Source organism: Gadus macrocephalus, chromosome 14, assembly GCF_031168955.1.
Source record: "Gadus macrocephalus chromosome 14, ASM3116895v1".
Classification (NCBI taxonomy): Eukaryota; Metazoa; Chordata; class Actinopteri; order Gadiformes; family Gadidae; genus Gadus; species Gadus macrocephalus.
This window is the reverse complement of record NC_082395.1, coordinates 16,680,714-16,706,894: the sequence shown is the minus strand read 5'-3', so window position 1 is coordinate 16,706,894 and position 26,181 is coordinate 16,680,714. Positions and strand designations below refer to the sequence as shown.

General features: G+C 42.9%; 4 protein-coding genes across 5 annotated transcripts; 2 read left to right on the top strand and 2 right to left on the bottom strand.

Moving 5' to 3' along the window:
- Positions 1 to 603: 603 nt before the first annotated feature.
- On the bottom strand, positions 604 to 4,611 carry gnpnat1 (glucosamine-phosphate N-acetyltransferase 1). Its single transcript, XM_060070970.1, has 6 exons — positions 4,457 to 4,611; positions 3,519 to 3,693; positions 3,352 to 3,414; positions 2,709 to 2,836; positions 2,272 to 2,333; positions 604 to 2,042 (listed from the first exon to the last, which is right to left on the bottom strand). Exons 2-6 carry the CDS (start codon positions 3,670 to 3,672, stop codon positions 1,895 to 1,897), a joined length of 555 nt encoding a protein of 184 aa, XP_059926953.1. The 5' UTR covers positions 3,673 to 3,693; positions 4,457 to 4,611; the 3' UTR covers positions 604 to 1,894.
- Positions 4,612 to 6,202: 1,591 nt separating this feature from the next.
- Positions 6,203 to 19,727, bottom strand: LOC132471765 (E3 ubiquitin-protein ligase AMFR-like). 2 transcript variants are annotated; one of them, XM_060071024.1, is made up of 14 exons: positions 19,490 to 19,727; positions 18,514 to 18,881; positions 18,322 to 18,414; positions 17,883 to 18,047; positions 14,442 to 14,594; positions 12,881 to 12,921; positions 11,417 to 11,549; positions 10,925 to 11,058; positions 10,454 to 10,564; positions 9,756 to 9,958; positions 9,261 to 9,364; positions 8,895 to 9,029; positions 8,450 to 8,637; positions 6,203 to 7,994 (listed from the first exon to the last, which is right to left on the bottom strand). In XM_060071024.1, the coding sequence occupies exons 2-14, from the start codon at positions 18,772 to 18,774 to the stop codon at positions 7,832 to 7,834; spliced, it is 1,884 nt and encodes a 627-aa protein (XP_059927007.1). In that variant the 5' UTR covers positions 18,775 to 18,881; positions 19,490 to 19,727; the 3' UTR covers positions 6,203 to 7,831. The 2 variants fall into 2 exon arrangements, with proteins under 2 accessions (XP_059927007.1, XP_059927006.1); XM_060071023.1 differs by having other exon boundaries at positions 19,496 to 19,725.
- Positions 19,728 to 20,429: 702 nt separating this feature from the next.
- On the top strand, positions 20,430 to 21,843 carry LOC132471767 (leukotriene B4 receptor 1-like). Its single transcript, XM_060071027.1, has one exon. The coding sequence runs from the start codon at positions 20,488 to 20,490 to the stop codon at positions 21,586 to 21,588; it is 1,101 nt and encodes a 366-aa protein (XP_059927010.1). The 5' UTR covers positions 20,430 to 20,487; the 3' UTR covers positions 21,589 to 21,843.
- Positions 21,844 to 22,140: 297 nt separating this feature from the next.
- Positions 22,141 to 25,230, top strand: si:dkey-148a17.6 (uncharacterized protein LOC108190685 homolog). Its single transcript, XM_060071025.1, has one exon. It carries the CDS (start codon positions 22,644 to 22,646, stop codon positions 23,766 to 23,768), a length of 1,125 nt encoding a protein of 374 aa, XP_059927008.1. The 5' UTR covers positions 22,141 to 22,643; the 3' UTR covers positions 23,769 to 25,230.
- The last annotated feature ends 951 nt before the right edge of the window (positions 25,231 to 26,181 follow it).

Sequence of the window (26,181 nt, the reverse complement as noted above, 5' to 3'; positions counted from 1 at the left end):
TAATCTCGTCCTAGATAACCGTTTCGTGAAGGAATGGGTCATTAAAATAGCTTTTCAGCTTAATTTTATAACTCTGTTGGTGGCTAGTGCTCTCAACAGACTGAACCATATGGTTCCCACAATTTGGGCAATTGGAAACACTGTAGACATGAGAACACAAGCTTGCTTCAGTCATTCATTTCATCCAATAATTATTGAATGATCAACCAAATCGGTTCATATTTCGGAAAAATGGGTTTTCCATTACAGAAAAAACGAATCCTCCCTGCAAGATACATTGGTGTAGGTATCATGTATACCACCTGTTCCTGTATGACCGTGTTCCTCTCAATACAAACAAGCCAGGCTGGTATTAAACACGGGGTTTATTTGCCAAAGTTCAGGGGTGGCGTAGCTACACAAGGAGTAAACAGTTCAGCCTGATGAGTCAAAGGGTTATAAACCATTTGAGAAAAGAGCCTGTAACAAAGTCTAAATAAATGCTGGCTGAACGTATACCAAATAAGGATCCCGGAGCCACATGGGGTAGATCATCTTGATTTGACCCCCCCCCCCCCCCCCCTTTGCACTGCCTCTGGAAATACCAGACTCTCAGGCCCAATCCCATTTCTAACCCTTACCCCTTTAAAACAAGGGGGAGGGGTAAGGGGTAGAAATGGGATTGGGCCTTAGTCAATGGCTGTATGATTAGGACTAATTCCATCATTCAAGACTTGAGGAGTTACAACCCCAACCCAACCCAAATGTTTTGACTTACCTTTCCGTTTGGAAAACAAGATTTTAACGCTTTAATTGTGAAACTGTTGCGATTCAGAGAGAACACTATCTGAACTCATTAAAACCTAATCTAAACTGGTATATGCAGGTAGCAAAAGAAGGGAAACATAACCTTAGGATGTACGCAACCTTAGGATGTTTATTTGTAATTAAATAACATTACATATGATATCCGTGCCCAATGACCGCAGTCATATCTATAAAACATAAGAAACCCACACCATTGATCCGGATCACAATTGTGATGATAAATTTCATTTTATCAGTCATTGATATTCCAAATAGCTTTTAGCTGTATTATAAAATATATACTTTCATATCTACAATATGAAATATATTATAAGAGGTCTTGAACTGAGAAAAACACATGTTATGTTAAACATAATTTAACAATTGAGTATGTTGTTTCTGAAACAACCCACCAAGAGGACAGATACCCACACTAAAAGGTTTAGAAAATAAATAAATACAAAATAATGTCTTGATCAAGTTAGTTTTGAAAGATCTTCGTATCCTTCCAAATTATGCTGCAGTCAACTGATGCATTTCCTTGTTTCCATAAAGAGAAAAATATATATTTTAAAGAAATTAGAAAATTTGAATTCCCACATAAATATAATCAATGTAAACAGCTTTTGCCTGTGACCACCATTTTTCATTAAGATAAAGACTGGATCCTATAGGATATTGATATACAATGACACAGCTATCGATTTATATAAGCTACAATGAAGAACAAGAAAGTTGAAGACATTTCAGCCATTCTTGTTTCCCCAATCAATAATTGCAGTGTTTTTTCAATTGCATAGAATTACCCTGTGGCGAGATGCATTTGGGATAACGGCGAGAGCAAGATGTAGACAAGGTGAATCACATTCTCTCCTTCAAAACTCTAGCGAGGTAACCATGGTAACCGACATGGCAGAACGTAGTGTCTGACAGACGGAGAAATCAGAAAAGTTCAAGTGTTAGGTCCATCGACAGGGACACTCACCGTTTGAGGAAAAAAGTGGGGCAATCTTTCTATGAATACCAGAAGGCATTAACTCAGATGTGAGGCTTACATCTGAATGATTTTGTGTTGACAGCATCAAGACCCCCACCCTTTTTATAGAACTCAATCAAAGAAGCGATGCTGCATGTAGGAGTCCTCTGACGCAGAGTAGCCAAACTTCTGGTAGAAAGCGATATTTTTGGGGCTGCATTCCAACGTGATTTTGTAGCAGTCCAGCTTCTTGCTGAGGAGAGTCAGAGTGGAAACGAGCCTATAGTGGAGAGAGTGAGAAAGGGTCATCTACCTTGAAAATGAGTCAAGTAGTAGAGGAAGAGAGAACTTATTCATCTCCATTTTAACGCATTGCAAGGACCTTATGAAGCCAATTCACAGTGTCATCTTACAAATCCAGCTGTAATACATTGTTCCAATCCAGGGGGTACTATGTCAGTTAAACAGAGTTGTGTTTCAGGAAGACGAGCCTTGGGTCTACAACTCACAATTTCCCCAGCTGCTTTCCCCTGCACACGTCACTGACTACCACTTCCTCCACTCGTCCTCTCTGGAAACCATCAAGACAACAATTAGAGCAGTAAGAACTTACGGTAAATATTGGAGTAACTAAAACAAGGTCACCTATAGAGGTAACTTTAAGGTTACAGCTTGGTTACGGAAATAAAATGTGAAGTTACTTACAGCTGAGGCCAAGAACAATTGAAGATTATAGTTAAATATAACGTGAACACAAAAGAGTATTTCACCTGACCTCACAACTGTTTTATCTGCTGTCTTTTTTTCTGATCGTTATTGTGCAATCCATTCCATATTGGTTTGCTTAAAACCTGCCATGAACTGAGTGCCTGGTGTAGTCTTTAACCAATCCTTTTTTGCGACATTATATGGTTGACTATATTGGCCGTTCAATGAGTGAGCCTACCTTAGCACAGCAGTGGATGAATTTGTGTTCGATTATCAAGGACGCCGTTGCGACGATCTGCCCAATGCTGGTGTCTTCCACCACAACAATGTAATAGTCTCCAGTCTTCTTCATATGCTCAAAATTTTCTGAGTGGAAACAAATAGCACATGCTCTTTATTTCTGCGATGATTAACCATATAAGTTGTTAACATATGGATCGAGAAATGCAAATTTGGTTGGAATAAAAAAAAAAGGCCGGAAAAGTACTGGTGTTCAATCCCCAATTTTCACAATCTACCTGTACCTGTACACATCCTTAGGCAAAATGCCATACCGCTAACTGCTCCTTGATGCCCTTTATCTCTAAAGGATGCAACTACATGGATAAATAGGTTCCTGTGATGTGTGAGAAATGGAAAGACGTTAGATCAATGTTTAAGTGTAGGTATTAAGTTCCTCCATCTGAACGTCTTTGTTATATAGCTTACTAAACTAAATAGTAATTTGTTGCAAATTGAAATAGGTTAATAAAAATGACATGCACAGATCAGAATTTTTTTTAAATGTTGGACAATAAAGTCAGATGCTATTTTATATTTAAGAGAGAACAGATCTATTTTATGGTATAAGGTGAGATCGCTGAGCCCCAACGATGACTTACTAATGAACTGCTCTGTGGTGACATCACCTGCCAAGGTGAGTTGGGCGAGGACCTTGTAGAATCCTGAAAAATAAAGAACAAAACAATACACACTGTTTTGTATCAATTGTCTTTGATAGACAGCTGATAACGTAATCCAGATTTCTTCAAATTGGGAGTATCAGTACCTCGGTTGAAGTCTTTCAGACACAGGGGTCTGAGCACCAGGTCCTGCCCAGGGCTCGAGGGGGAGATGGGGGGCGAGAAGGACACAGTGCTGGCGTTCCAGTCCAACTCATTAAGAAGAGAGGGCTCAAAAAGTGGAGACTCGTCCAGAAGCATTTCTAAGTCTGTCCTCTCAACCTAAAGGGGACATGCAGAGATTTACAGGATAAACCCCTGACACATTTGTCTGACTGTTCTTCTTTATATATTTTATACAATCGTATGATGTGACCTTCTCAATAGAAAGGACCTTTCCTCCTCTCATGGTCTCAAAGTGGCTTATAAACAGACCAATGTTTATTTTAGCTTTAGTCACATAGCACTTTGTCCAGGCAAACAGCTTTCAGAGAATTCCCATTTGTTTAAACTATCTTCGGACCGATACAGCATAGGATAGATGAAGGCAGAGCCTACATGTAATTTGAACGTTTCAGTACACACATTTGCTTATTTAAACCATATTGCGGTAATGTTATAACATTACCAGCAAATGTAATAATCACTTCCTTGTAATATGATCTTTGGCCCGAATGTGTTTGATTGTGATTTATCTCATCCGTGTTGTCGGAAGCAACGTGTCAAAGGTTATAGATACAATGATCGACAAGAAGATGAGTTATGTTATTACTTTCGGATTCGACAATCGATCTGAATTATACACCAACACTATAACGTTACATATATTTATACACTTTGTCGTTCCGTCTTTTTAAGCTGCCGGCCACCTAAACACTTATTTTGTATGTGTTATATAACACTTACAAAAAAAACACCTTATTTTCCTTGTCGTAAAACTCCCACATACCATCAAGCTGCCAAGGGGTTTTTATTTGAGTATACTTCCAGTATTTCTTCAATAGTACCATCACCGGGCAAGCTAACACAACTACGTTCTACTTACCGATAAGTGTCGATCGGGCAATGTAGTTTTAACTGCGTTAACAGTGGATGAGCAGCCAATAATTGAATGAAAACCTGAACGATTAGGTTGTTTGACACATCTTGGCAACCAGGGGGCGTGGTTTTATGTAGCGCCCTTCTATATGACGTGGCACATATGCGGCCGACGGGGTAATGGGCGCGGTTTAATGACGCAGCCATCTAGGAAAAAGTGCATTCAATTCAGTCGCTTTGGTAAATTTCTCAGATCAGAATTGAAATTTGCAAAACAGGAACTGCATTTCACAAAACAATTCGTACAGATAGCAAAACACCATGGATATCATGCAAAAGCAAGTCTCTTGCTCAAAATACTTAGTTCGTTTCTCAAAAGTAAATATCTGTGTCAATGAACATGTCAGTGCCATCAAAATGACAAGTCCTTGTGTCATTGTGAACGGATAAGACAGTCAAATTGCTAAGTCATGTTGACAATATAACAGTGTACTCTGGAGGGATGTTCTGATGTAAACCATGGCTAAAGTTTTGAAGACAATTATTGTAAATTGTAAGTTACACCTTTGTGTATGTGGGAGATCGATTGCAAGAGACTGGACAAGATTCACATTTACGCTTCGACTGTTTGTACTGTAATTTTGTTGACAGACCATCATTGCTAGAAATGTGAACATAGGAAAATCTCCTTAGGGTAAACTGTACATGCATTGCTGTAGGAATTACAGTGCAGTCATCCTACACCTCCTGACTTTCCTGTTGGGCCACAAATTCTCAGACAATGTAACATTGTGTTGTGCTCCAGCTATATATATACTTGCCAGTTCATGGTTCAGGAGATGCACCTTTGAGCTATTCCAGTAAACTGGTTGATCTAACACTTCACACATTTCCCTTCTTTAGAGAAAGTCAAGATTCACCTGGTAGCAATTTACCAATTCAGGACAGATGTAGAAAAAAAGTCTAATGGTATAGAAATATGCTTGACATATTATGACTTGTTCAACCATTTTGTATGTAAAGACTTAAGCAATGAACTAATGCCTAAATGTTGTGGGGGTGAGACTATTCAATAGAGACCCATTACAATACATCTTGATCAACATGACATAAGCAATTGATAATGTAGGAAAAAGCAGATAATTGTACATAATCATTTGCATGAATGTACCAAAGCATTTGCAACTTGTTCATGAGAAACTGCTTTTTTGATGTGCACAAACGACACAATGATGTGAAGATTGAACCAGTAGTTTTGAGAATTTCAATTCTGATCTGAAAAATGTACCAAAGCGACTGAGAAAAACTAATATTTGCAATATTTTAATCATGTTTGGATTTGTTATCCCTTGGCTTGAATTTGCTTCTTAATTTTTATTTATGTTATTTGAATTAAATATTCAATGTTGTTTCCTGTTTGCAATACATATTTTATTTAGCTATCCTATGCATGTTTGATAATAAAATGTACATGAACATTTTAAATATTTCCCAGCATCAGAATTTAAAATCCTCAATACTATTTAAATATATATCCGACACATTTATCCAAAGCGACTTAAAGTGAATTCAGACGTCATTAAGGAGTGGGTAGGGGTCAGGCTCTTGCTCAAGCAGTACATTGGGTATGAAACCTAGTTGGCCTACCTTTCCGATGGAGTAAAAAAATCCACACAACATTATCTGGCCCCCATCTGGCTAGCTGTTTTGGCGTTGTTTAGTGCAGATGAAAAAGTAAGTGGGACAAAGTGGATGGGTTTTGTTAAAAAGTTGTAGAGGAACTCGTTTTTATTGAGTCTTTACACTTTTCCACTTTACAAAAACTACATTATTTACAGCAGTAATCCATACACAACCCCTTCCTTGATTTTTAGGCACAAAATAGCAGAAAGCAAAGTCCAAAATTAAATATGTAATGTGTAACAATTAACTAATGAAAAGGAAACCGTGGTAGACATATGAAATGAAGAAAATAAGTTTTCACCAAACTATCTTCAATTGTTATATCCAATCCGAATAGCAATCCTGCATATTTTGACAAAAAAAAGAAATGGTTCCCTTCCAAGGAAGAATATCTTTGGGATTAAGTGTATTGAAACAAAAACGTTTCTCGGGCTTGACACAAATCAACAAAGGGTGGATTGCGTACTTGTTATCACAAAGACACAACACTAAGAACCTAGGCATGGTCATGACTGTCTGTCTGGAAGTCTTGCAAATTAAACCATTGAGATGACCTGAGCACAGGAGCGGGTGCGGGGTGGGGGGGGGGAGGCTATGTACACGGTTGACGTGAAACTTGACCTTCCGCACCAATACAGACCTGTACATGTACGATTGCAGGATTCCCCTCAAGCCATCTCTCAACATGCCCGTTGTTACTTTCACAGAATCATCAACGATCACAATTACCAACAGTTTGTCAGCTGAGAAAAACAAATATCTAACATGACTAAAGGCTATAGGAAATTCATAGCAACTATAGGTACAGAATGAATGTGTGGACAAAATGAGGCATGCAATGTGCACACACACATATTTACACATTGCCCCACAAAATACTGACGTCTGCTTTAAAACAGTGCCGCATAACACAAACAAAAATGGTTGAGAGGGGTAGACTATACCCCAATGTGGGAATACTAGGCATCACAAGCCTCGAATCACTTTGTCTGAAGAGGTCATTGCAGATGAAAAGAGGGCTTTGCCTTAAAAATGTAAGGATGTCCACAAACAAACCCAGTATAAACTGGGGTTACAAACTGAGTTCTGCAGCATCCGCTTGATATACATTCATGTTTGATAGCTGAATACTAAAGTGACGTGGTCTGCCTCTCTCTGACGACCAATCAATGAGGAGCGTGCGATACCGCCGTCCACCCTGGTCCAGTTTCACAGTTCAAAAATCCTCTCAAAGTAAAACGCAACAAAAATATATTAGTTTGTCAATCTTGAATATACATTCCCCCCCCCTCCCCCTGCCCAATCAGTATCATTAAAAATATATGTTTTTAGATGGAAAAACAGAAAAAAATTAAACACGTGAATCAAATTGAGATCAAGTTCCATACTTCCTCTAACCTAGCCCCGCTGTATTTTGAGGGTCTTTTTAACTTGTGGTTTCGCTGTGTTAAGAAGTACTTCCTCAAAGAAGAAAACACAGATCTGAAACTGAGCGGCGTTCACCAAGCCGCTTCTCAGGACGGGGGGGGGGACGGGGGGGGGGGGGAACCTGCTACAGCTTAATTAGCATCCAAAGGCCATGCTTGCGCCACTAATTGGCATGGCTGTTCCATGCACGGGTGGTGTGGTCGACGGATGGTGTTGATGCGTGGTGCCGATGGGTTGTGGGTATGTGCGTGGGCCGGGGGGGGGGGGGTCCTCACGGCGCGGGGTCCTGGTGGGTCTGCATGCGTCTCTCAGCCGCCGCCGCCGCCATGGTCCTGCGACGCAAGGCGAGCGGGTCGGACACCACGCTGGCGACGAGGTCCTCCAGACGGGGGAGCTCCTCGTCCTGCACCTCGGGACCCTTCTTCTGAAACCTCCTGGACACACACACACACACACACACACACACGTTAAGGACAGGACTGTTAACACGTGCCGCACAGAATGGCTGTAGACCAGTGGCATTCAAACTGTGGGTCGCAAACCATAAGTGGGTCATGGGATGGGCGCAATTCACAGGTTTGTAAAAAAAAAAAAAAAAAAACTTTGTGGGGATACCAACACGTGTTGTCAGTTTCAATTGACCGATAGTATATTAAAGACTTACAAGGGGATCACTGTATTGCAGAAATATATACATGGACACAAGTGGGTGATCTCACTTGCTCGACATCAGACTTGAATGAATTGCTTATTTTGCTACACAAAATATTTGGGGTTTTCTGTGGCCCAAAGTACGGAAGGTTTGGGTGCCTCTACTGCAGACCGCAACAATGTCAAAACCGGAGGACAAAAGGACACATGAATGCAATGTGCTACTGTTGCACCACACCTGCGTGCTTGCTGCAACAACTCCTCCTTCCTCTGCTTCAGCATCAACTGCCTCTCGTCTGCAGACTTGGAGAAGCGGCTGCCGCGGATCTCCATGTTGTCTGGCTCAGGGGCCGCTGGCTCGGCCGCCCCGCTGGGCCCCGGCTGGTCCTCTGAGCTCGTGTTTGCCTGGGAAGTCCGCTCTGCAGCCTGCAGAGGGAGCACAGCAATGACCACGATGACCCGAGACACTGCTGTATCCCTTTACGTTGAGGTTAGTTCTCAGAGGAGAAGCACCGCCAATGGGAGGGAGGGCCCCGACACAAGCGGAATGTTGCTGGACACGTCGAGTTATGGATTCATTTATATTTTTAGAATCTGGTGCGTATCGACCAACCAATCGACTAACTGACCAGAACTTGGCAGCCCTGAAGTCCTAAGGTGCCGGTGAGTGCGCCGGTTCTTACCTGTGTGGGGAAAGGCACCACGATGCGGCCCTCCAGTATGTTGTCAGTGGTCAGCTCCACAGAGCGGCTCAGCTGCAGGTCCTGCAGCACCAGGTGGAACGGCACCTGGGGAAACATCTCCTGGATCTGGTGGGCCTGAGAGGTGGACAGGGCGGGGCGGGGGGGGGGGGGGGGGTGGGGGAAGAATGAGCAGGGTGGAGCAGGGAGAGGGATGATTTCATTATTGAGCCCGAGGGACTGTCACAGGTGCTCTGCTCAGAGCAAAAAGAAACATCATAGTAAGAATGGGGACTAGAAATAGCATAAAGCAAACAAAGTAGATCTATTTCAGAGAGCGACGTCCGAGTGGAGGCGTGGAGGACTGACCATGGCGTTGAGCTGGGAGTTGTTGGCCTGGGCGATGCCCAAGATGTTGGTGGTGTGCATCACTTCAACAGAGAAGCTGGGCAGCCAGCTGGCGATGCGGGAGCCTGGAAGGACGGTTCATTCATGGTCATTTCAAAAGGATGTCCTTGTGATCATATATGACAGCTATTGCAATAAGTGGTCACCTTCACACAAATTGTATTTTCTATCGACAATATGATCATTATAAAACGCCTCTACCATTAGCCTAATCAGATTTATTTTACATCGATATAAAATCGTTTGCAGACGTCAAACAAACTTTAAAAACATACAACTTTAAGGAAAGAAAATGTTTTGTGTGGTTGCTCTAGTGCAGGTATAGAGACAATCTGTCTTTTCTGTCTGTGATATTGATGGCATTGAGTATAAAGGAGTTCCTTCAGGTGAGGTTTTGGGCCAGGGTGACTTTGTAATAGCAACCTGTTGGGAGCAGCGGGATTCATTTCTCCTCACCGTCAAAGTGGAAGAAGTGGTTGTGCTGGTTGACGTGCGGTCTGGCCTCGGGCGGCGGGGCCCCCGGGCCCGTGTTGGCCCCCAGGGCGGCCGCTGGGGGCTGCTGCGGGGTGCCTGCCGGGGGCCCGTCTCCGTAGATGTTCAGAGACATGCGGCAGGTGGGGCACGAGGTGTCCTGCTCCAGCCAGGAGCGCAGGCAGGAGCTGCAACACACGGTGTCATTAGTACCACACTGACGATGAGTTCTGATATTAATTCATTGTCTGAACGTTTCTCAGGAGTCCGAAAGTGCTAGGTCTAGCAACGGCCCTGATAAACACACATTTGCCAGGGTTCTGAATGCTCCAGCAGCCGAATAAGTCAAATGAAGTACCATCCTATCGTATATCTTATGCACAATAACTGGCATGCACGATAACGTAAAACTGTATCCCCATGCTGCTATTCAGCACTTTACTATATTGCACCTTCATTTGAACCTCAATAACTACCTCATAGCACTGAATTTTCTATTTTGTATTATGTACGCACTATTACGTTCTTTTATATGCATTAAACATATTAATATGAGCGTGGGGAAACACAATTTCGGTCCTCCTGTACACATTTGGTCATTGTTGCAGGTGCAACATGTCCAACAATATAGGCCGTATCCCTACAGTCTAGTGGACCTTCGCGACCCCTGAGCCTCGACTTACTTGTGAAACAGATGTCCGCAGGGCAGCTTGCGTGCCGTCACCATGGCGTCCCAGCAGATGGCGCAGTCGTCGTTGTTGACCGCCAGCTCCTCCTCAGTAGCCACTGCAAACCTGGGTTCAGAGAGACATGAGAATACGTTTTCCTAACGCCGTCGTTGATCAGGTCTGAGCAGTGCAGAACTACATTAAGGGCTTTAGCAGAAGCCTTTATCAAAACGTGACTTCAGATACAATCTAATCCTTTACCCCCAAAGTGACTTATATTACATTCAAAGCCAGGTCATTATGGGGCAGGTAGGGGTTAGTACATCTTGTTCAAGGGTGCATACAGGTTAGGCTAGTGACATAGGACACAGTGCCCTCCAGTGATTATCCAAACATCGCCGACCACTCCCGATATGGAGCCGCTGCCCTGGCCCCCTGCCTAAATGTCCACCAGGGGAGAAGGTGTGGGCGGGAGCCTCATTTCACCTGGCCTCCATGTTGTCGATGACGCGCAGGTAGTTCTTGTGGCGGCGGATGCGGCGCTGCACCTCGTGGAAGAGGTAGCGCAGCTGCATGAAGATGACCAGACTGGCCATGGAGAGCCAGATGTTCCCAAACAGCTGGTCACAGGAGGAGGAGGAGAAGAGAGGGTCAAATAAAATGCTTCTTCCTTGACTGAGCCAGGGTGCTCACTCACACTTGTTCACAAGGGAGAATAGATTCCAATACCAACATGAACAATCTAAGCTAGTATACGAACAACCAAACCCCTGCAAGTGGTTCTGCGGTGATAGAGCTCTTGTTGTATTTAGCAGAAACTTCAATGAAAAGCAGCGTACAGTGACGGACACAGACTACAGGACGACTGCAGACAAGGCGATGGAACCCAGAGACTGTTGACCGGGGATCAACCCACCCACACCACTAGACTATCCTGCCTGTATCGGCCAGGAGGGGGCGCTGCTCTCTGGGACCTACCAGCATGTGGATGTGATGCATTAGGTCCAGGAAGAGCATGGCCAGTTCCATGATGAAGTCTGTGTAGTACACGTACGTCCCCTTGCTCTCCCAGGTCCCAGGGTGGTTGAGGTCCCACAGGTGGATGGAGTATCTGGATGGGAGGAGAGCAAATGCATATAAGTAAAAGCAGCATTTACTATAAGCCGGAGGAGCGGTAAAATGGGGTTGTATGTGTGAAAATATAAAAAAGAAGCCGCTCTGTAGTATAAGCCACATCTTATCACGCATCTTTGCCCACAACCCAAATACTAACACGTACCACCCAATGCTGGGGTGAAACCATTACAAAATTGTTTAATAGTACAATATTACTTAAAAGGCCACGACGGCCCAAACTGATGGTTGAGTAAGTGTCTGTGAGCCAATGGAGAGAATGCAGCTAAAACCCTGCCCTTTTTGACCGATTTAGAAAACAAGGAGAGACATTTAGAGACGCAGAGGCTTTGTATTATCGTTCATGGACTTAGAGCACATGGTAGAAAACGGGCTTCCTTGTTCTTGAGTCAGCTATCAAGTAACGTCAATGTTTATTTCTCTAAAAGGTTTTTCTTTATTCGCAGACCTCTAATGTAAATAAGCACATGGGCTTTACATTATGTTTTTTCACTTGAAAGCAAATCACTGAAAACTGAGCAGTGTTTAATCTTCGAAGTATTTGTGTTAGGGCAAAATCAACCTTTAAACCGCGCTGGAAATAAGCCACAGCAACAGTTTTGGTTGATAAAATCAGGATACAAGCCACGGCTTGAATTTCGGGTATTAATGCAAGAAGTAGGACAGAGCACTGTAATGCAGTATGCATTATAACTCCTCCACTGGCTGGCATAATCAGACTTTGGGATCTTAAAATCCAAAATGTAGATTTGCACTGCACTAAAGTACTTTAATATACATCATTTATTTTTATTGCACAGATAATACTGCAATACCAAATACTGTATATTTGTTAACTTTATCATATTCTTTCTGTGTCACTACTGGTCTTTTTCAAATGTCGTAATGTTTAAAAAATGTGTCTGCTGCTAGTACGACTAATTTCCCCTCGGGTTGAATAGAGTACCCTTCTATCTATCAATCTGTCTACTTTACACCCAAATTCCTTATCTGAACTGGGTTCAACATCAGACAGAACCAATGGATCGGATGTCAGGATTAATATTGAGACGTGGTGATTCGATACGACTCACTGGCTGACCTCCCTCTGAAATAGTACACTAAAAGCGACCGAAGCTCAAGTACAACGTGTGGTATTCATTTTAAATCACAGTGTACTCTGATGTACTCTCTACTTGATTAGCGTCGGCTTAATCATGTTTCTTCCTCCCTTTTTGGAACAGCAATCCCTTTCACACTTATGGTGATGAAAACAGAAAGCCTGAAAGTAAGAGTGCATGGATCCGAGAGAGAGAGAGAAAGCCTTACCTCATGATGACATGACCGGTGCGCACGGTCACCAGAAGACACTGAGAAAGAAAACATCATATTATATTAGTATTTTAAGGAGGAAGAGCACTATGTTAGGACGGAGTCTGTGTACTCTGTTTATAGAGTACGGATTGAAAGTAAGTGGGATAAAAGCGCCCTAATATAGGCGTAGGACAAAAAAAAAAGTCGATCATCCCTTTAATTGTCAATATACAAATCAGATCGCCTAATACGACGGCTACAACTAACGATGGGGACAACAAAGATCTAGCAAGGCAACATATGAAGGCTACAACATACAAAGGCTTGAACATACGAAGAACACAAACAAAGACTGCAACACATGGAAGAGAAAACATACAAAGGCTACCATAAATCAAGTCTCTACAACATATGACAACTACAAAATACCAAGGCAACAACATATGAAGGCTACAACGCAAGAAGGCTACATATGACCGTGTTTCCCACAGACCAGGTATCAATGTATGGGGGGGGGGGGGGGGGGGGGGGTTCCGCATTTGCTCATTTGCGTAATCGAGCACCACTTCCCCGATCGGCCCACTTCCCGATCTCCTACTGCTGCAGAGCGAATTCAAATCGCCGGCACAACGGGCTGGGGGTCTAACACCGTAATATATATAAACTATAACCGCATTTCACATTAATCCCAAATATCCCGCTGCTTCAGGTTTTTCTTTTTTAGGCCCGGTGGTAAGAGCTGATGGTGTGATTTGTTATACATCTTTCACGGGATGCTAGAGTATTTGTTGGTTATTTCCATATAAAACACTTGCTTAGCCATCACAAGTTGATCATGATTCAATAAACACGTTATTAACAATAAACTCATTTTATTTACAATACAATTTTTGGTGGTGCCATGCTAATGATGATATAACTTAATGCTGTCAGATTGTCCGTTATGATGGGGCATCATCTGCGCACGCGCGACACCGCAGTTTTGTTTTTTTTTGGCCGGTTGTTGGCCTGGCGGGGGCGCTCGTTGGCCTTTGAGACTGTAATGGTGATAAGGGGCTATACAAATAAAATTTAACTGAATTGGTTCAGCCTCTAATGTATAAGGAAAGTTATTGAGTAAAATTCCCAGGCATGGGTTTTGTGGAGGAGTCATTTCGAAGGAAGGAGTCACAGCTGACGGAATGACGTCCGTTGCATCAGAGTTGGTTAAGAAGAAATATAGTTCATCATGACTCTTGTGAAAACTCTTGTGAGGCCTGAACAATGGTAGGGGAAACACTGTCAGTGATACGCGGTTTTATCCAATAAGTGGTAGTGTACCCACTACCCACGCAACCATTGGCATGTATGCGCGCTTGTCTCTGTGTGCGTGTGCGTGTGTGAACGAGAATGACAGAGAGAAAGAGTGCTGTGCGGAGATGAATGAACGGAACGATATTTATATTCAAAAACACAAAAAAAGAAAAAGAAAAAAAGAAAAGCAGAATCAATTTGTGGCGCTCCGGTGTTCATTCGGTGGCACTGCGCCACACATTGGTCTATGTGTGGGAAACACTGTGACGTCTCTCTCTCTCACCTCTGCAGCCATGAAGGAGAGAGTGTGCATGCCGTGTGTGGCCCCCAGAAGGCCACAGACCACGGCCAAGCCACAGCAGCCGAGCAGCAGGGACACCAGCAGGGACAGCACCTGCACGTGGCTGTTCATAGGCGTGGTAGGGGAGAAGGACAGCTATGGGGAAGCCAAACACAGACAACATTAGTACAATTACCAATGCAACTTCTTTTATGCTTGTATCCAATGCGACTTACGGTGAATGCAGAGACATGTCATTAAGAGCTAGGATGCCTAGAGCATTGGATGCAGATAGTGGGGGGGATCAAACCCAGCACCTTTGGGCTGGCCACTACACTTTAACGCCTATTAACACAACATGGATAATTTCGTTAGCACAAGGACATGTTGCCCTCTCTTGATCAGGAGGTCTTACGATTAATGCCATCAATTAGATATTATTACCCACGCTGTAAGTGGTAAATAAGTACCAGTACTGGTAGTAAGTGTACCATCACAGAACACACCTTTGTGATGAGTAAACATTTCCACAAATAATTTGCGGTGATCAAGACGTACACAAACAACGATAGAGGGGTGTGGTCAAAGTGCCATCATGAACTGTGATGGCGCCGGTGCTGTGCACAAAATGTGCCGTGCACAAAATGTGCCGTGCACAAAATGTGCCGTGCACAAAATGTGCCGTGCACATACTATGGATTCAACTGGGAAGGAAAAACCCCAACCTTCCCTTTAACACAAACTAACTATAGAAAAAAGCCTAACTATAGAGACAATTCTGGGCATGCACACCCTCTCAGTATGGTCTCTAGAAATTGTAAAATGTGTTTTACGATTGTGTTTAAAAAACCCATGTACTTTGCTTTGAAACAATTTAACCTCAACCCCATACAAACTCCGATACGTAGATATGCAAGAGGTGCAGCTCTGACATCATCAGTTACTGAGCAAGCGCATTACTCTATTATTAGAGCTTGAGATACAACATGGTGGTACAGCCACAACCACAACATGAGGGAGTTGTGGTCCGAAATGACTTAGAACTCAAAGTGGATATGAGGGTAGAGGACCATTTCCCTATAACATAACAAAAAAAATAATAGTTTGCTAACCACAGTGAGATGTTGACTATACTGCACCTGGAAAATACCCACACCAAGGAACTTCATATATTTCACAAGAGTCATGATGAACTATATTTCTTCTTAACCAACTCTGATGCAACGGACGTCATTCCGTCAGCTGTCACCCTGAAGAATTCCTTCGAAATGACTCCTCCACAAAACCCATGCCTGGGAATTTTACTCAATAACTTTCCTTATACATTAGAGGCTGAACCAATTCAGTTCAATTTTATTTGTATAGCCCCTTATCACCATTACAGTCTCAAAGGGCTTAACAGGCCAAATATTTATGACCATTTCCACTATTCAATTAAGATAGCCAATAAATGTTAAGGTAAGGTCCCATGGCATGAAAATCCCACTTTATGAGGTTTTCTAACTTTAATACGAGTTCCCCTAGCCTGCCTATGGCCAAAACTTGCGTTCGGTGTAAAACGAGCACTAGGTATCCTGCTTGCCTTTGAAAAAATGGAAGCTCAGGCGCGCTGATTTGGAATGTGGCCCGATATGTCGTCATAAGGGGCCAAGTTACCTCCCCTTTCTCTTCCTTGCCCGCCCAGAGAATTTGGTCCGCCAATGAGACAATGAGCTACGACTGTGCAAGCGCCACATTTGTATGTGCAGTGTTTCCCCCAGCACTGTGTTGTTAAGGCGGCCGCCTTGACAACAATAGGGCCCCGCCTTGACTACCAATGTATATAAAAAAATTATATATATTATATAAAAAATATAAAAAAAGAAATAAAAGAAAAAATCTTTTAAATTATTATGCATTAAAAAAGTAGAAAAATCTCGTACGGAAAGAAAACATACTTCCATCAGGAGTAAACACTGATGTGTGTGTGATTGCACACACTGTAACTAGGGATGTTAACCGATGACTGTTTGACCGATGGTTGACCGTATCAACGTTAACCGATCAATCTTGTCACTTGTCGGTTAAAAAATAAATTGAGGTCATTGTGGACCGTGGAGTGTGTGTTGGTTTCACTTGACACAAAAAGATAATCAGATGAGGTGACTTATTGGAAGTTGGACGGACCTCGCGTGTCTTAATTATTCCCGCATGCGAGCGGCGGAGAATATGATCTCTAAATTATGGACAGTATACTAAACGCTATAAGACTACAGTTAGCATCTCATTCCAAGATCTTTTTGTGTGAAGTGAAAATAATTATCCCTCACTCTCAATTTTTCCGTCTCCTCCAAACTAAACAAGCGGCGTCCTTCGGAGCTGTCATTTTCTTAAGTGAGCCGCGGCAATGTTTCAAATGAGCTCCTAATGCTGCCCTCCTCCGATTGGCCCCTGGTGAATCCCGCGCAGGGTCTCAACCAGGTCCGCGCCATCTCAGACCATTGAGGGCGTTCGAGCCCGCTCTCTACACACGGTCAACTTGCAGTAAGCATGCCTCGTGTTTCAATTCAAACACAGGTCGTGCCGCGGTTAGAGCCCCTGCCTCTCACTCAAAGAGGAGGACGAACGGGAGAGAGATAAGCAGAGTTACGAAATAGCAGGCGGCTGGCGCGGCTCCAAATGGCTGCTAATTCAAATAGCACATTTTAATCTATCTGATCGGTTAACCGGTTTCAACCAGTTAATGAGGCTCGGTGGTCGGTCAAGGATATTTTACATTTTCGCCATCCCTAACTGTAACGCAAGTGTTGTACACTTCTTTGTTAGTTGGATAACTGTTCTGCTGTTTGCGTTATGGCGCATAACATGTCGGGTTCACTGACGTCTCTGGTATTTCCACAACGAGACTCGTAGTGGGGGTTATCTCAGCCATGAGACGCTGCGAGGCACCACCGCCGCAAGGCACGCTTCCGAGGCAGTGGTGCCTCGACAGCGGGGCTCTGGCGGGAGAAAATCGCTCCTTGACCTGCCTCTCTCCTCCTCATTTGCATTAAAACTACAGACACCGAAATGGCACAATGTGCGACTGGCTCGTAGTGGCTGTAATTCTGAATTTAGGGAACGTCTTCAAATACTTTGTTAGGGGCCCACTAATATCTATATTAAAGCATCCATAAAGTAGCATGCCATGGGACCTTTAAGGTAGAGCAAGTGCTAACTCCAGTTAACCAAGTGTTTCCCATAAATTGTATAAACTCAAGTTGAATTCACGGTACTCAAGATTAGGATACATAAATAAAGTAACCATGTGAACTTATCTAAAGATGTCTGGCTGAAGTTGGTCCCTCTATAAACGAAAGAGAGACAGCTAGATAGAGGAAGTGGGAGCACGATAGATGGAGGGAGAGCAAGAGAGAGGGGGAATACAGGGGGAGTGAGATTAGGAACGAGAGACGGAAAACATACGTATTCAAAGCGGTCTTTGCAGAGCTGGACCATGAGATGGAGGAAGACCAGGGCAGAGAACCAGAGGCACCACATGACCACCTCCTCAACCGTCTGCACATTGAGCACTCCGAAGATGAAGATGAACTTGTAGAAGACGAAGTTCCAGAACTTATCCTTCAGGTGCTGCAGGCAACGGACAGAACACACCACATGTCACACAATGTATGGGACATGTGGAGATATTGCCTCATCTGGTCATTAAAATGTAATGACCACACACACACACACACACACACACACACACACACACACACACACACACACACACACACACACACACACACACACACACACACACACACACACACACACACACACACACACAGTGAAGAGACTGGAGATTTTTCCAGTTTCCTGATCACATAACCAATAAATAGAGCAAGCAGAATTAGCGCACCTGCTTCTCGCTGACCCTCAAGGGCCCAAACACCACACATTGGATCATCTTTGCAATTAGCATCAGTGAGCAGCAAAATGTGTTCACCAACACCTGCAAGACAAACAAATAAACAACAATTGCAATATTAGTCAAAGTTTATTACCAACCACGAACACTACATTTACCAAACAGTGTCTTACACCAACTCACCCATACAAAGAAGCTGTCCATAACTAGATACCACAGCACAGTGCTTGCCAGTTTGGAGCCTTCTATATCATTGTCGGTGTCTTCACTCTCCAACTCAGACGCGGCGGGGCTATGGGGTTCGTCTGTCTCCAAGCCCCCAAAACCTTGATCAGTGACTGTGTTGTAGGCGCTGAAGATGCTGCCAGCCAGCAGAGCCAGACTCAACGCCGTGTAAGTCTGGAGGCTTGGCCACGGAAACCTCTCTAAGAAAAGCAGCGGCATTGCAATGTTGGTTTCCTACGTCTCCCGGCAAGTTTATAAATCTGCACTGAAGCCCCCAAAGGTAGTACACAACGGAAAAAAATCCCCAGCCTGCACCTGACAGCAACCTGTTGAAGGAGAAAAGCGGGTTGAAGAATATTAATTTGAGGGTTTTAATTGGATTTACACCTGTGTAAATTCAAATGCAATGTTACAGGGTACGTGTGCTGCCTATTGCCAAATATACGATTAGAAGTGCTTGAATGTCTTGCATTTAAAGAATACAGGTTTATATGCAATTACACCACATATCATGAGGCAGATATTGAGATTTTAGGGGGTTGCCACAAAATGTGGCCTGTGAAGCCCTTTAAGACTGTGATTAAGCCACATTCACATACATTGACCTTTCTGTGAGACTAAAACAACTGAATTAATGACAGCTTGCAGACAGTGAGTGAGACAAAAACACAACGTTAGATCAGGCAGGGTCTGTTCTAAAGTTAAAATCCTATTCCTTCAAGAAGCCAAGGCGCTACAAGCTACCTGCCTGACGTGTAGAAAACGTAACATAAGACTTGTATGAATGATAAAAGGGTCTCACGCCCCATGACCCAGTTTCCCTGCACCTATAAGGCTAGCTAGCATAAGTTAGCCGCAGCGCTAATGTAGGCTACGCAGCTAGCTAACGTATCTCTAAGATCAGACCGATGCATTCACCCACGGCAAAACGTACACTTACAGTTTCGCCCAATGCCTCCGTTGTAGCCAATCGATTTTCTATATTTGATCATCTATCTCTATTCGAGTACAGAGATCCGTGTTGACAGCGTCGTCATGTTTATTTGAGCCTGTTGGTTACGTGACGTGTAGGCCGATAGCGTATATTGCGCTTGCGCAACGATCCTCATAATAATTTATGGTCCCCCCCATGCCTGCTCAGTTCGATTCCTCCAAACCTCAATGTATCTCCACAGCTTCATCAGTACCCCTTGATCGATACCAAACCAGACATTGCCAGATATTACACTGATATTACACTATTATCATCGAGCGGCTCCTCCTACAAATAGGTATAACAGTACCTATTTTGTTATTGATAATCTTAACTTTATTGATGAGCAACAATCCACATAGTATTGGACAAAACCACAAACATATTTATCTTTGTTTTGTTTTTTCAAAATCAACATATTTATGTACCCCCTGAGACCTGCTTTTGTAAACCTAGGTACACATTTCCCTGTTTGGGGAAATGTGAGTTATAATATTGAGGTTCTACTGCCAATTAGAGCTAACAAGAATGTAAGCCTAAATAGTGGTTTGTTTTGAAACGTTTGAATGACGCTTTCACTTTCACTTCACCATACCAGACTCTTGCCCATATAGTGACCAGTTGAAAGCTCATAAACTGATATCAATTCACTTTACTAAATTTAATTATTTTATTATATTATGGGATTTGTATGATGTTTCACTGCATAACAATGGACTATATATGTGTTTTATGTATGGAATATATGGACTGTATCTATAGTTGAAACTGATGGCCGAATCTCACATGGCCGTTTGTTTCTGGCCAATAAACCATACAAAGAGTGTGAGGGTTCAGGAGATAAAAAAGCTTTTATAACCTAGCATCCATTTGATGACTCAACGTGTCCATGGAGTGCGAAAGAGAAGTTGACCAAAGTCTGGTAAAAAACAGAAGTCCACACCCACTCTTACTGCGTTATGTTCTTACTGCACTCTTTGATTACAGGAAGAAGTCAACCAGTCTCCTTGATAACTATCAGTATGATGAACCTCTCATCGTCCACAGAGCCCGCCACCAAAAACTTAATGGATCCCCTGTCTTCTGTGGGCCAGACGATCTCAGCCACCTTCCTGGGCCTGGCCTTCCTGCTGGGTGCCCCGGGAAACCTGCTGGTCATATGGATCATCTGGAGGCATGTTAAGCCCCGCACCCACACCATCCTGCTCATCCTCCACCTGGCTGCCGCCGATCTGCTGGTCCTCATCACCCTGCCCCTGTGGATCTACTCCCTGATCTACTCCTGGGTATTCGGAGAGGTCTTCTGCCAGACGGTTGTGTATGTGATCCACGTGTGCATGTACAGCAGTATCTTCCTCATCACACTCATGAGCATTGAGCGCTTTGTGGCAGTCCGCTACCCATTCGTCATTCAGTTCTCCAGAACCCAGAATGTTCTGGACGTCAGCCTGATCGCCGCCTGGGTCCTGGCGCTGCTCCTGGGGGTACCTGCTATCCTGACCCAGGAGGTGTCGGAGGGGGTAGGGGGCGCGCAGTGCCTCTTCAGGAATTTCAGCTCTGTGGCTCAAGAGAGAACAATTATTTCTCTTGAGACCATTGCAGGATTTGTGGTGCCCTTCACCATCATGTCTATCTGCTACTGTCTGGTCGCCAGCCAGCTCAGAGAAAGTAGATTCCAGGACAAAAGGAAGGTGATGCTGCTGATAGCCAGCTTGGTGTTAGCCTTCACCTTGTGCTGGCTGCCTCACCACATCAACAACATCATTCAGCTGGTGTGTACAATCCAGAGTATGGACAGCTCATGTGGCTCTGACAGTTTAACCCTTATCGCCGGTGCTCTGGTGTTCGTGAGCAGTTCGGTGAACCCTGTGTTGTATGCCTTCGCTGCCCGGAGATCCAAAGTACGCATCAGAGGGCTTAAAATCGTCAGATTCTTTCAGGAAGTGGCCACACACACCAAAGCTTTTCGGGGAACTAGTCCTAAAGAAGCAGACAGTGAAGGTGAATCCACAGACAGAGAGCAACCGTTGTCTCACACAATCAATTTAAGAGACGTGTGAAATTGTAATTCTGTCATCATAATTTGATTATTTATTAATCATCAAATAGGTGATTAAGGAATATGTTGGTTTGGAACGTTGGAATATATCATGACTTTTAAATTGTTTCACTATTTTTACTGTTATTTAAGTTGCATAATATATATTTGATACAATACAACATAAGAGAGGACTTTAAAAGTATAGCATTTCAATATTTGTGAGTGTTTAAACTGTGAAAATGTGGAATATGATGACCAATGTGTGATCATTTGATCCAATGATTTAATTTCTTGAACTAACTACTTTTTTGTGGTGATTAGGATCTAGATAGATATACATTTTTATGCAGTTACTTGTTAATATGTATAGTTGTGGATAAACATTGTTCGAAAATAACATCAAATATTTTCCATTAATATCTTGTAAGGGTAATAATACTGCATCCAATTAACTGTCTCAACTCTCATGAAGTCAGAGTTGTTACGATTGGTAGGATTGTGTAACCTCAATTGAAATGAAAAACACAGATGATCTGTATTTCCTCTGTGCCATATACTATAGTAACCATGCCACATAACATGTTTCTGTAAGAGCCAAGTTAATTTTTGTTGAGGGGAGAAAAAGAAGGAACTGGTGTACCTTCAAGAGATTTTGACTTTTTCAAAAAGTATTTTATTCCTTTCTGGAATGTGTTACTCCCCCTAATATTGTGTGTTGTAAATACCCAATGTCTTACGACACCCATTACCATCAGCTGTAACTGGGCGTGTATTCTCAAATAAATAACTACGTAGAAAAAACCTTGCTTTTGTAATTTTCCAGCTTTAAATCAACCAGAAGAAATGTACAATCGTACAACAGGATCTATTCTTGAAACAAATGTATCCTATTGAACATTGACCTTTGTATTTTAGATAAATTAAACATTAGTGCCTATTTTCTTTTTCGTGACTCAAAAGCTTGATGGATGAGTCACTGGATCTCTGCCTCTCTAAAAAACCTGTGAAACACCTACTTCCTGTCCGCTCAAGGCTCAGAAGGAAGTGGAGGCTTGCTTGGACAGCACTTTTTGTATGAGGACACTAGACCGCACATGCGTACACACACATACACATACATTTATACACAGATGTAGCTTGAGACAAGCGATGGCTTCGCCCTCTTCAGAAGACATGGAATTCGAGGATATATCCAGTGGAACAACCGTGTGCTGTGTGATCCTGGGCCTGTCCTTCTTGGTCGGGGCTCCGGGGAACCTCCTGGTCATCTGGACCATCCTGAGGCACGTCAAGAAGCACTCGCACACCGTCATCCTCATCCTCAACCTGGCTGTGGCGGACCTGCTCATCCTCATCACCCTCCCATTGTGGATCTACAGCCTGGCCTTCTCCTGGGTGTTCGGCAAGGCTTCCTGCAAGGCCATGGTCTTTGTCATCAACGCCTGCATGTTCAGCAGCGTCTTCCTCATCACCACCATGAGCGTGGAGCGTTTCCTGGCCGTGCGCCACCCCTTCGCCTCGGCCGACTGGAAGAGGAAAAAAGCCCTGAGCAAAGTGCTGCTGGTGCTTTGGACCGCTGCCTTCCTGCTGAGCTTGCCTGTCCTCCCCACCCAGGTCTTGGATGGGGAACCAGGCGAGATGCAGTGTTTGTACCGGGAGTACGCCTCTGATGGCCAGCAGGTTCTTTTCCTGCTGCTTGAGACGCTGTTGGGATTCGTGGTGCCCCTCGCTGTATTGGTGGTCTGCTACAGCTGCCTCTGCAGCCGCATTGCTCAGATGACCCTGAAGTCCAAACGCAAGTCCACCTTGCTGATCTGCAGCGTGGTGGTGGTGTTCACTGTGTGCTGGACGCCGCATCACGCGGGGAACATCCTGACACTGGTGCAGCTCGCCATCAAGGGGTCCCACCCGGCCGCGTCCCAGCGCCTAGAGAGCGCAGGGAACACCATGACCTTCGTGGCCGGAGCCTTGGTCTTCATCAGCAGCACGGTCAACCCCATGCTGTACATGTTTGCAGCGCGATCGTTCAGGAGCTCTCTGAGGGAGACGGGCATCCAGAAGCTGTTCCACCACATCTCCAGCACGTCCCCAGGGGAGAACAACCGAGAGATGTCCTTTGTGTCCAAGAGCAAGAGCAACCAGACCAGCAGCTCTCGGTGTTCTCTGGAGCGACAGATAGACGTGTATGTAAATGTGTGAAAAAGTCTGGTTCAAAAGTGGTGAGTTTGTGACAATGTGTGTATTATTTGGGGTATTGCTATTTGGATTCCTTTTTGGTTATTGTCGACAAAAAGTTTACAAGAATTGTGAATGAATGAAATCCTTTGTTTTTGTAAATAGCCTTGATGAAAATTAAGTTGTTTTGTGAATGGATATTATATTTATATGCTTACTCTTGTTTTTATTTTGCATTCATGAAAAATAAGTATGTATGTATATACTGATTACATTTTTTAATTGAATTTAAGTTTATAATTTAAAAGAATACATATTGCAAAGAGTTGGTTCATTGTGTCATTTAAGGCTATATTTGTACCATCCTTTTGCTGTCATCGCCCTAATTTGCAAGGCTCTTGTTTTGAGGAACCATAACCTCCAATGTGATGCTATAGCAGCCATATTGTTGATTATAATGTTGTTTTTTTTACAGTTTTATCATTACTTTATATGAATTCAGACATTGGCTATTCTGTATATGCAAACGGACTGTGTCTTCAATTGTATAGTAATAATAATAATATGCTGCTGTTAAGTTTAAGTTAAGTTAAGTTGAAACGTGATTGCATTACTGTGACAGGCACAGCAACAGTCATGTTTTCTACTTCCTTTCATGCTGAAATTGCCCAATGAAAGACTGGTTGTCCTTCCTTTGGAGAGCAGTAAAAAGCGGAATTATGCATTTCTCTTGGCCAAAGTCATGTGAGCAAAAAATTAAACGTAAAAAATAAAGAGATAGTAATAATACTTAGTAAAAAATACACCAAATAATTGGGTGTTTTAAAGAACTGTAAATTCTTTATATTTTTAATGATAACACAAAATATAACTTCTTTAAGAACAGCTCACTTCACTTTATCACCTTAAGGGTAGTGTCTAGTGGGAAAACAGTTACATGTGTATGTTTGTGTCTAATCTCCAACAGCGGTGGAAGCGTTTCTGACCTCCATGTTTGTTCCCATACCATTCTACTATTAGGACATCCTAAACTTCTGCTATCCACCACTGGGTGATTACACATTGTTCAAAGCTGTAATGGTCTGCATAAACCAAGCAATGAGCCAGCCAGGTTCATTGGAGCAATGTGGCAACGATGCTTGTAAAGTTCCTGTGTCGGGAATGACAGGAAAGCTATTCAACCACTAAAATCCATCTATGCATGGCCAATGGAATCGTTTTCATCTGTTATTTCCTAATGTATAGAATTATTTGCCCACCACGGAGCCACCCTTAGCATGGGAAAAAACGACTTGCAGGACAAAGAAAGTGATCGCCTAAATGTGCGAGATAAAAAAAGAAGTGAGGGCAAAGAAACCCCAGGTAGAAGCGCTTCACTGGAAGACAAGGAGATCAGTCATGATCGCATATAACTCTGTGTTATGTCTGCATATATTATATACCATATATTAAGCATACCAAATATATTAAAGGTTTCTCAAACTAATACGTCTCTCACTTTGTACAAAGGTCCTTTCGTTATGATCAAAAAATGGTGTTCTTGTGTCTGAGACTTGTGGCCAATATGCACACAATAATATGCACACAGTAATAACAATTTCAAATCCTATCAGTATTTTCCAATACAATGCAATAAAATACTAACCTTACTTTAATACAGGCCTGCTATACTACATTATAGCCAACATTACTACTATAGCCTATATTCTACTACTATACTATTCAAGACACTACAATAGTATAATATACTATATTATACTATAGTATACTATACTACACTTTAGTACATTGTACAATAATATACTAAATAATACCATAATATACTATACTATACTATATTATACAATGCAATCCGATACAAACAATACAATCGTATACCATACATTATCTACAGACTACTATACTGAAATAAACTATGCAATACAATTTTATGGTATCGTATAGTTTAGTATAATCTATGCAATACCATAATATTCTAACATATTATCACACACAAACTCACACACACACACACACACACACACACACACACACACACACACACACACACACACACACACACACACACACAAAGTTGTATTTTATAATCGTACCTGATTTATCGATCAGTGACTGACATTTTAGTTGTATTATGCATGTAAACAAAAAAGGCATTTGCCCTATGGACAGAGACTCCGTTTCTAGTGCCACCAAGTGTTTAGGCCCAGTACTGGACAGAAAGCCCCCACTGAACTGCTCTAAAGCTAAACCAATATTCAAATGAGCAGACCGATTTTGGTATCCTTAACGACGGAATTTAGAGGGAGGCACGGAGATGAAAGGGAGGTGCAATGGACAGCAACAGACGAGGGTTGGGTTAAGTCCCTTAAATGGTAAAAATATCAAAATATGTGCCATCGATCGTTATGACTCACCGTAGAGGCTATAACACGCCGTC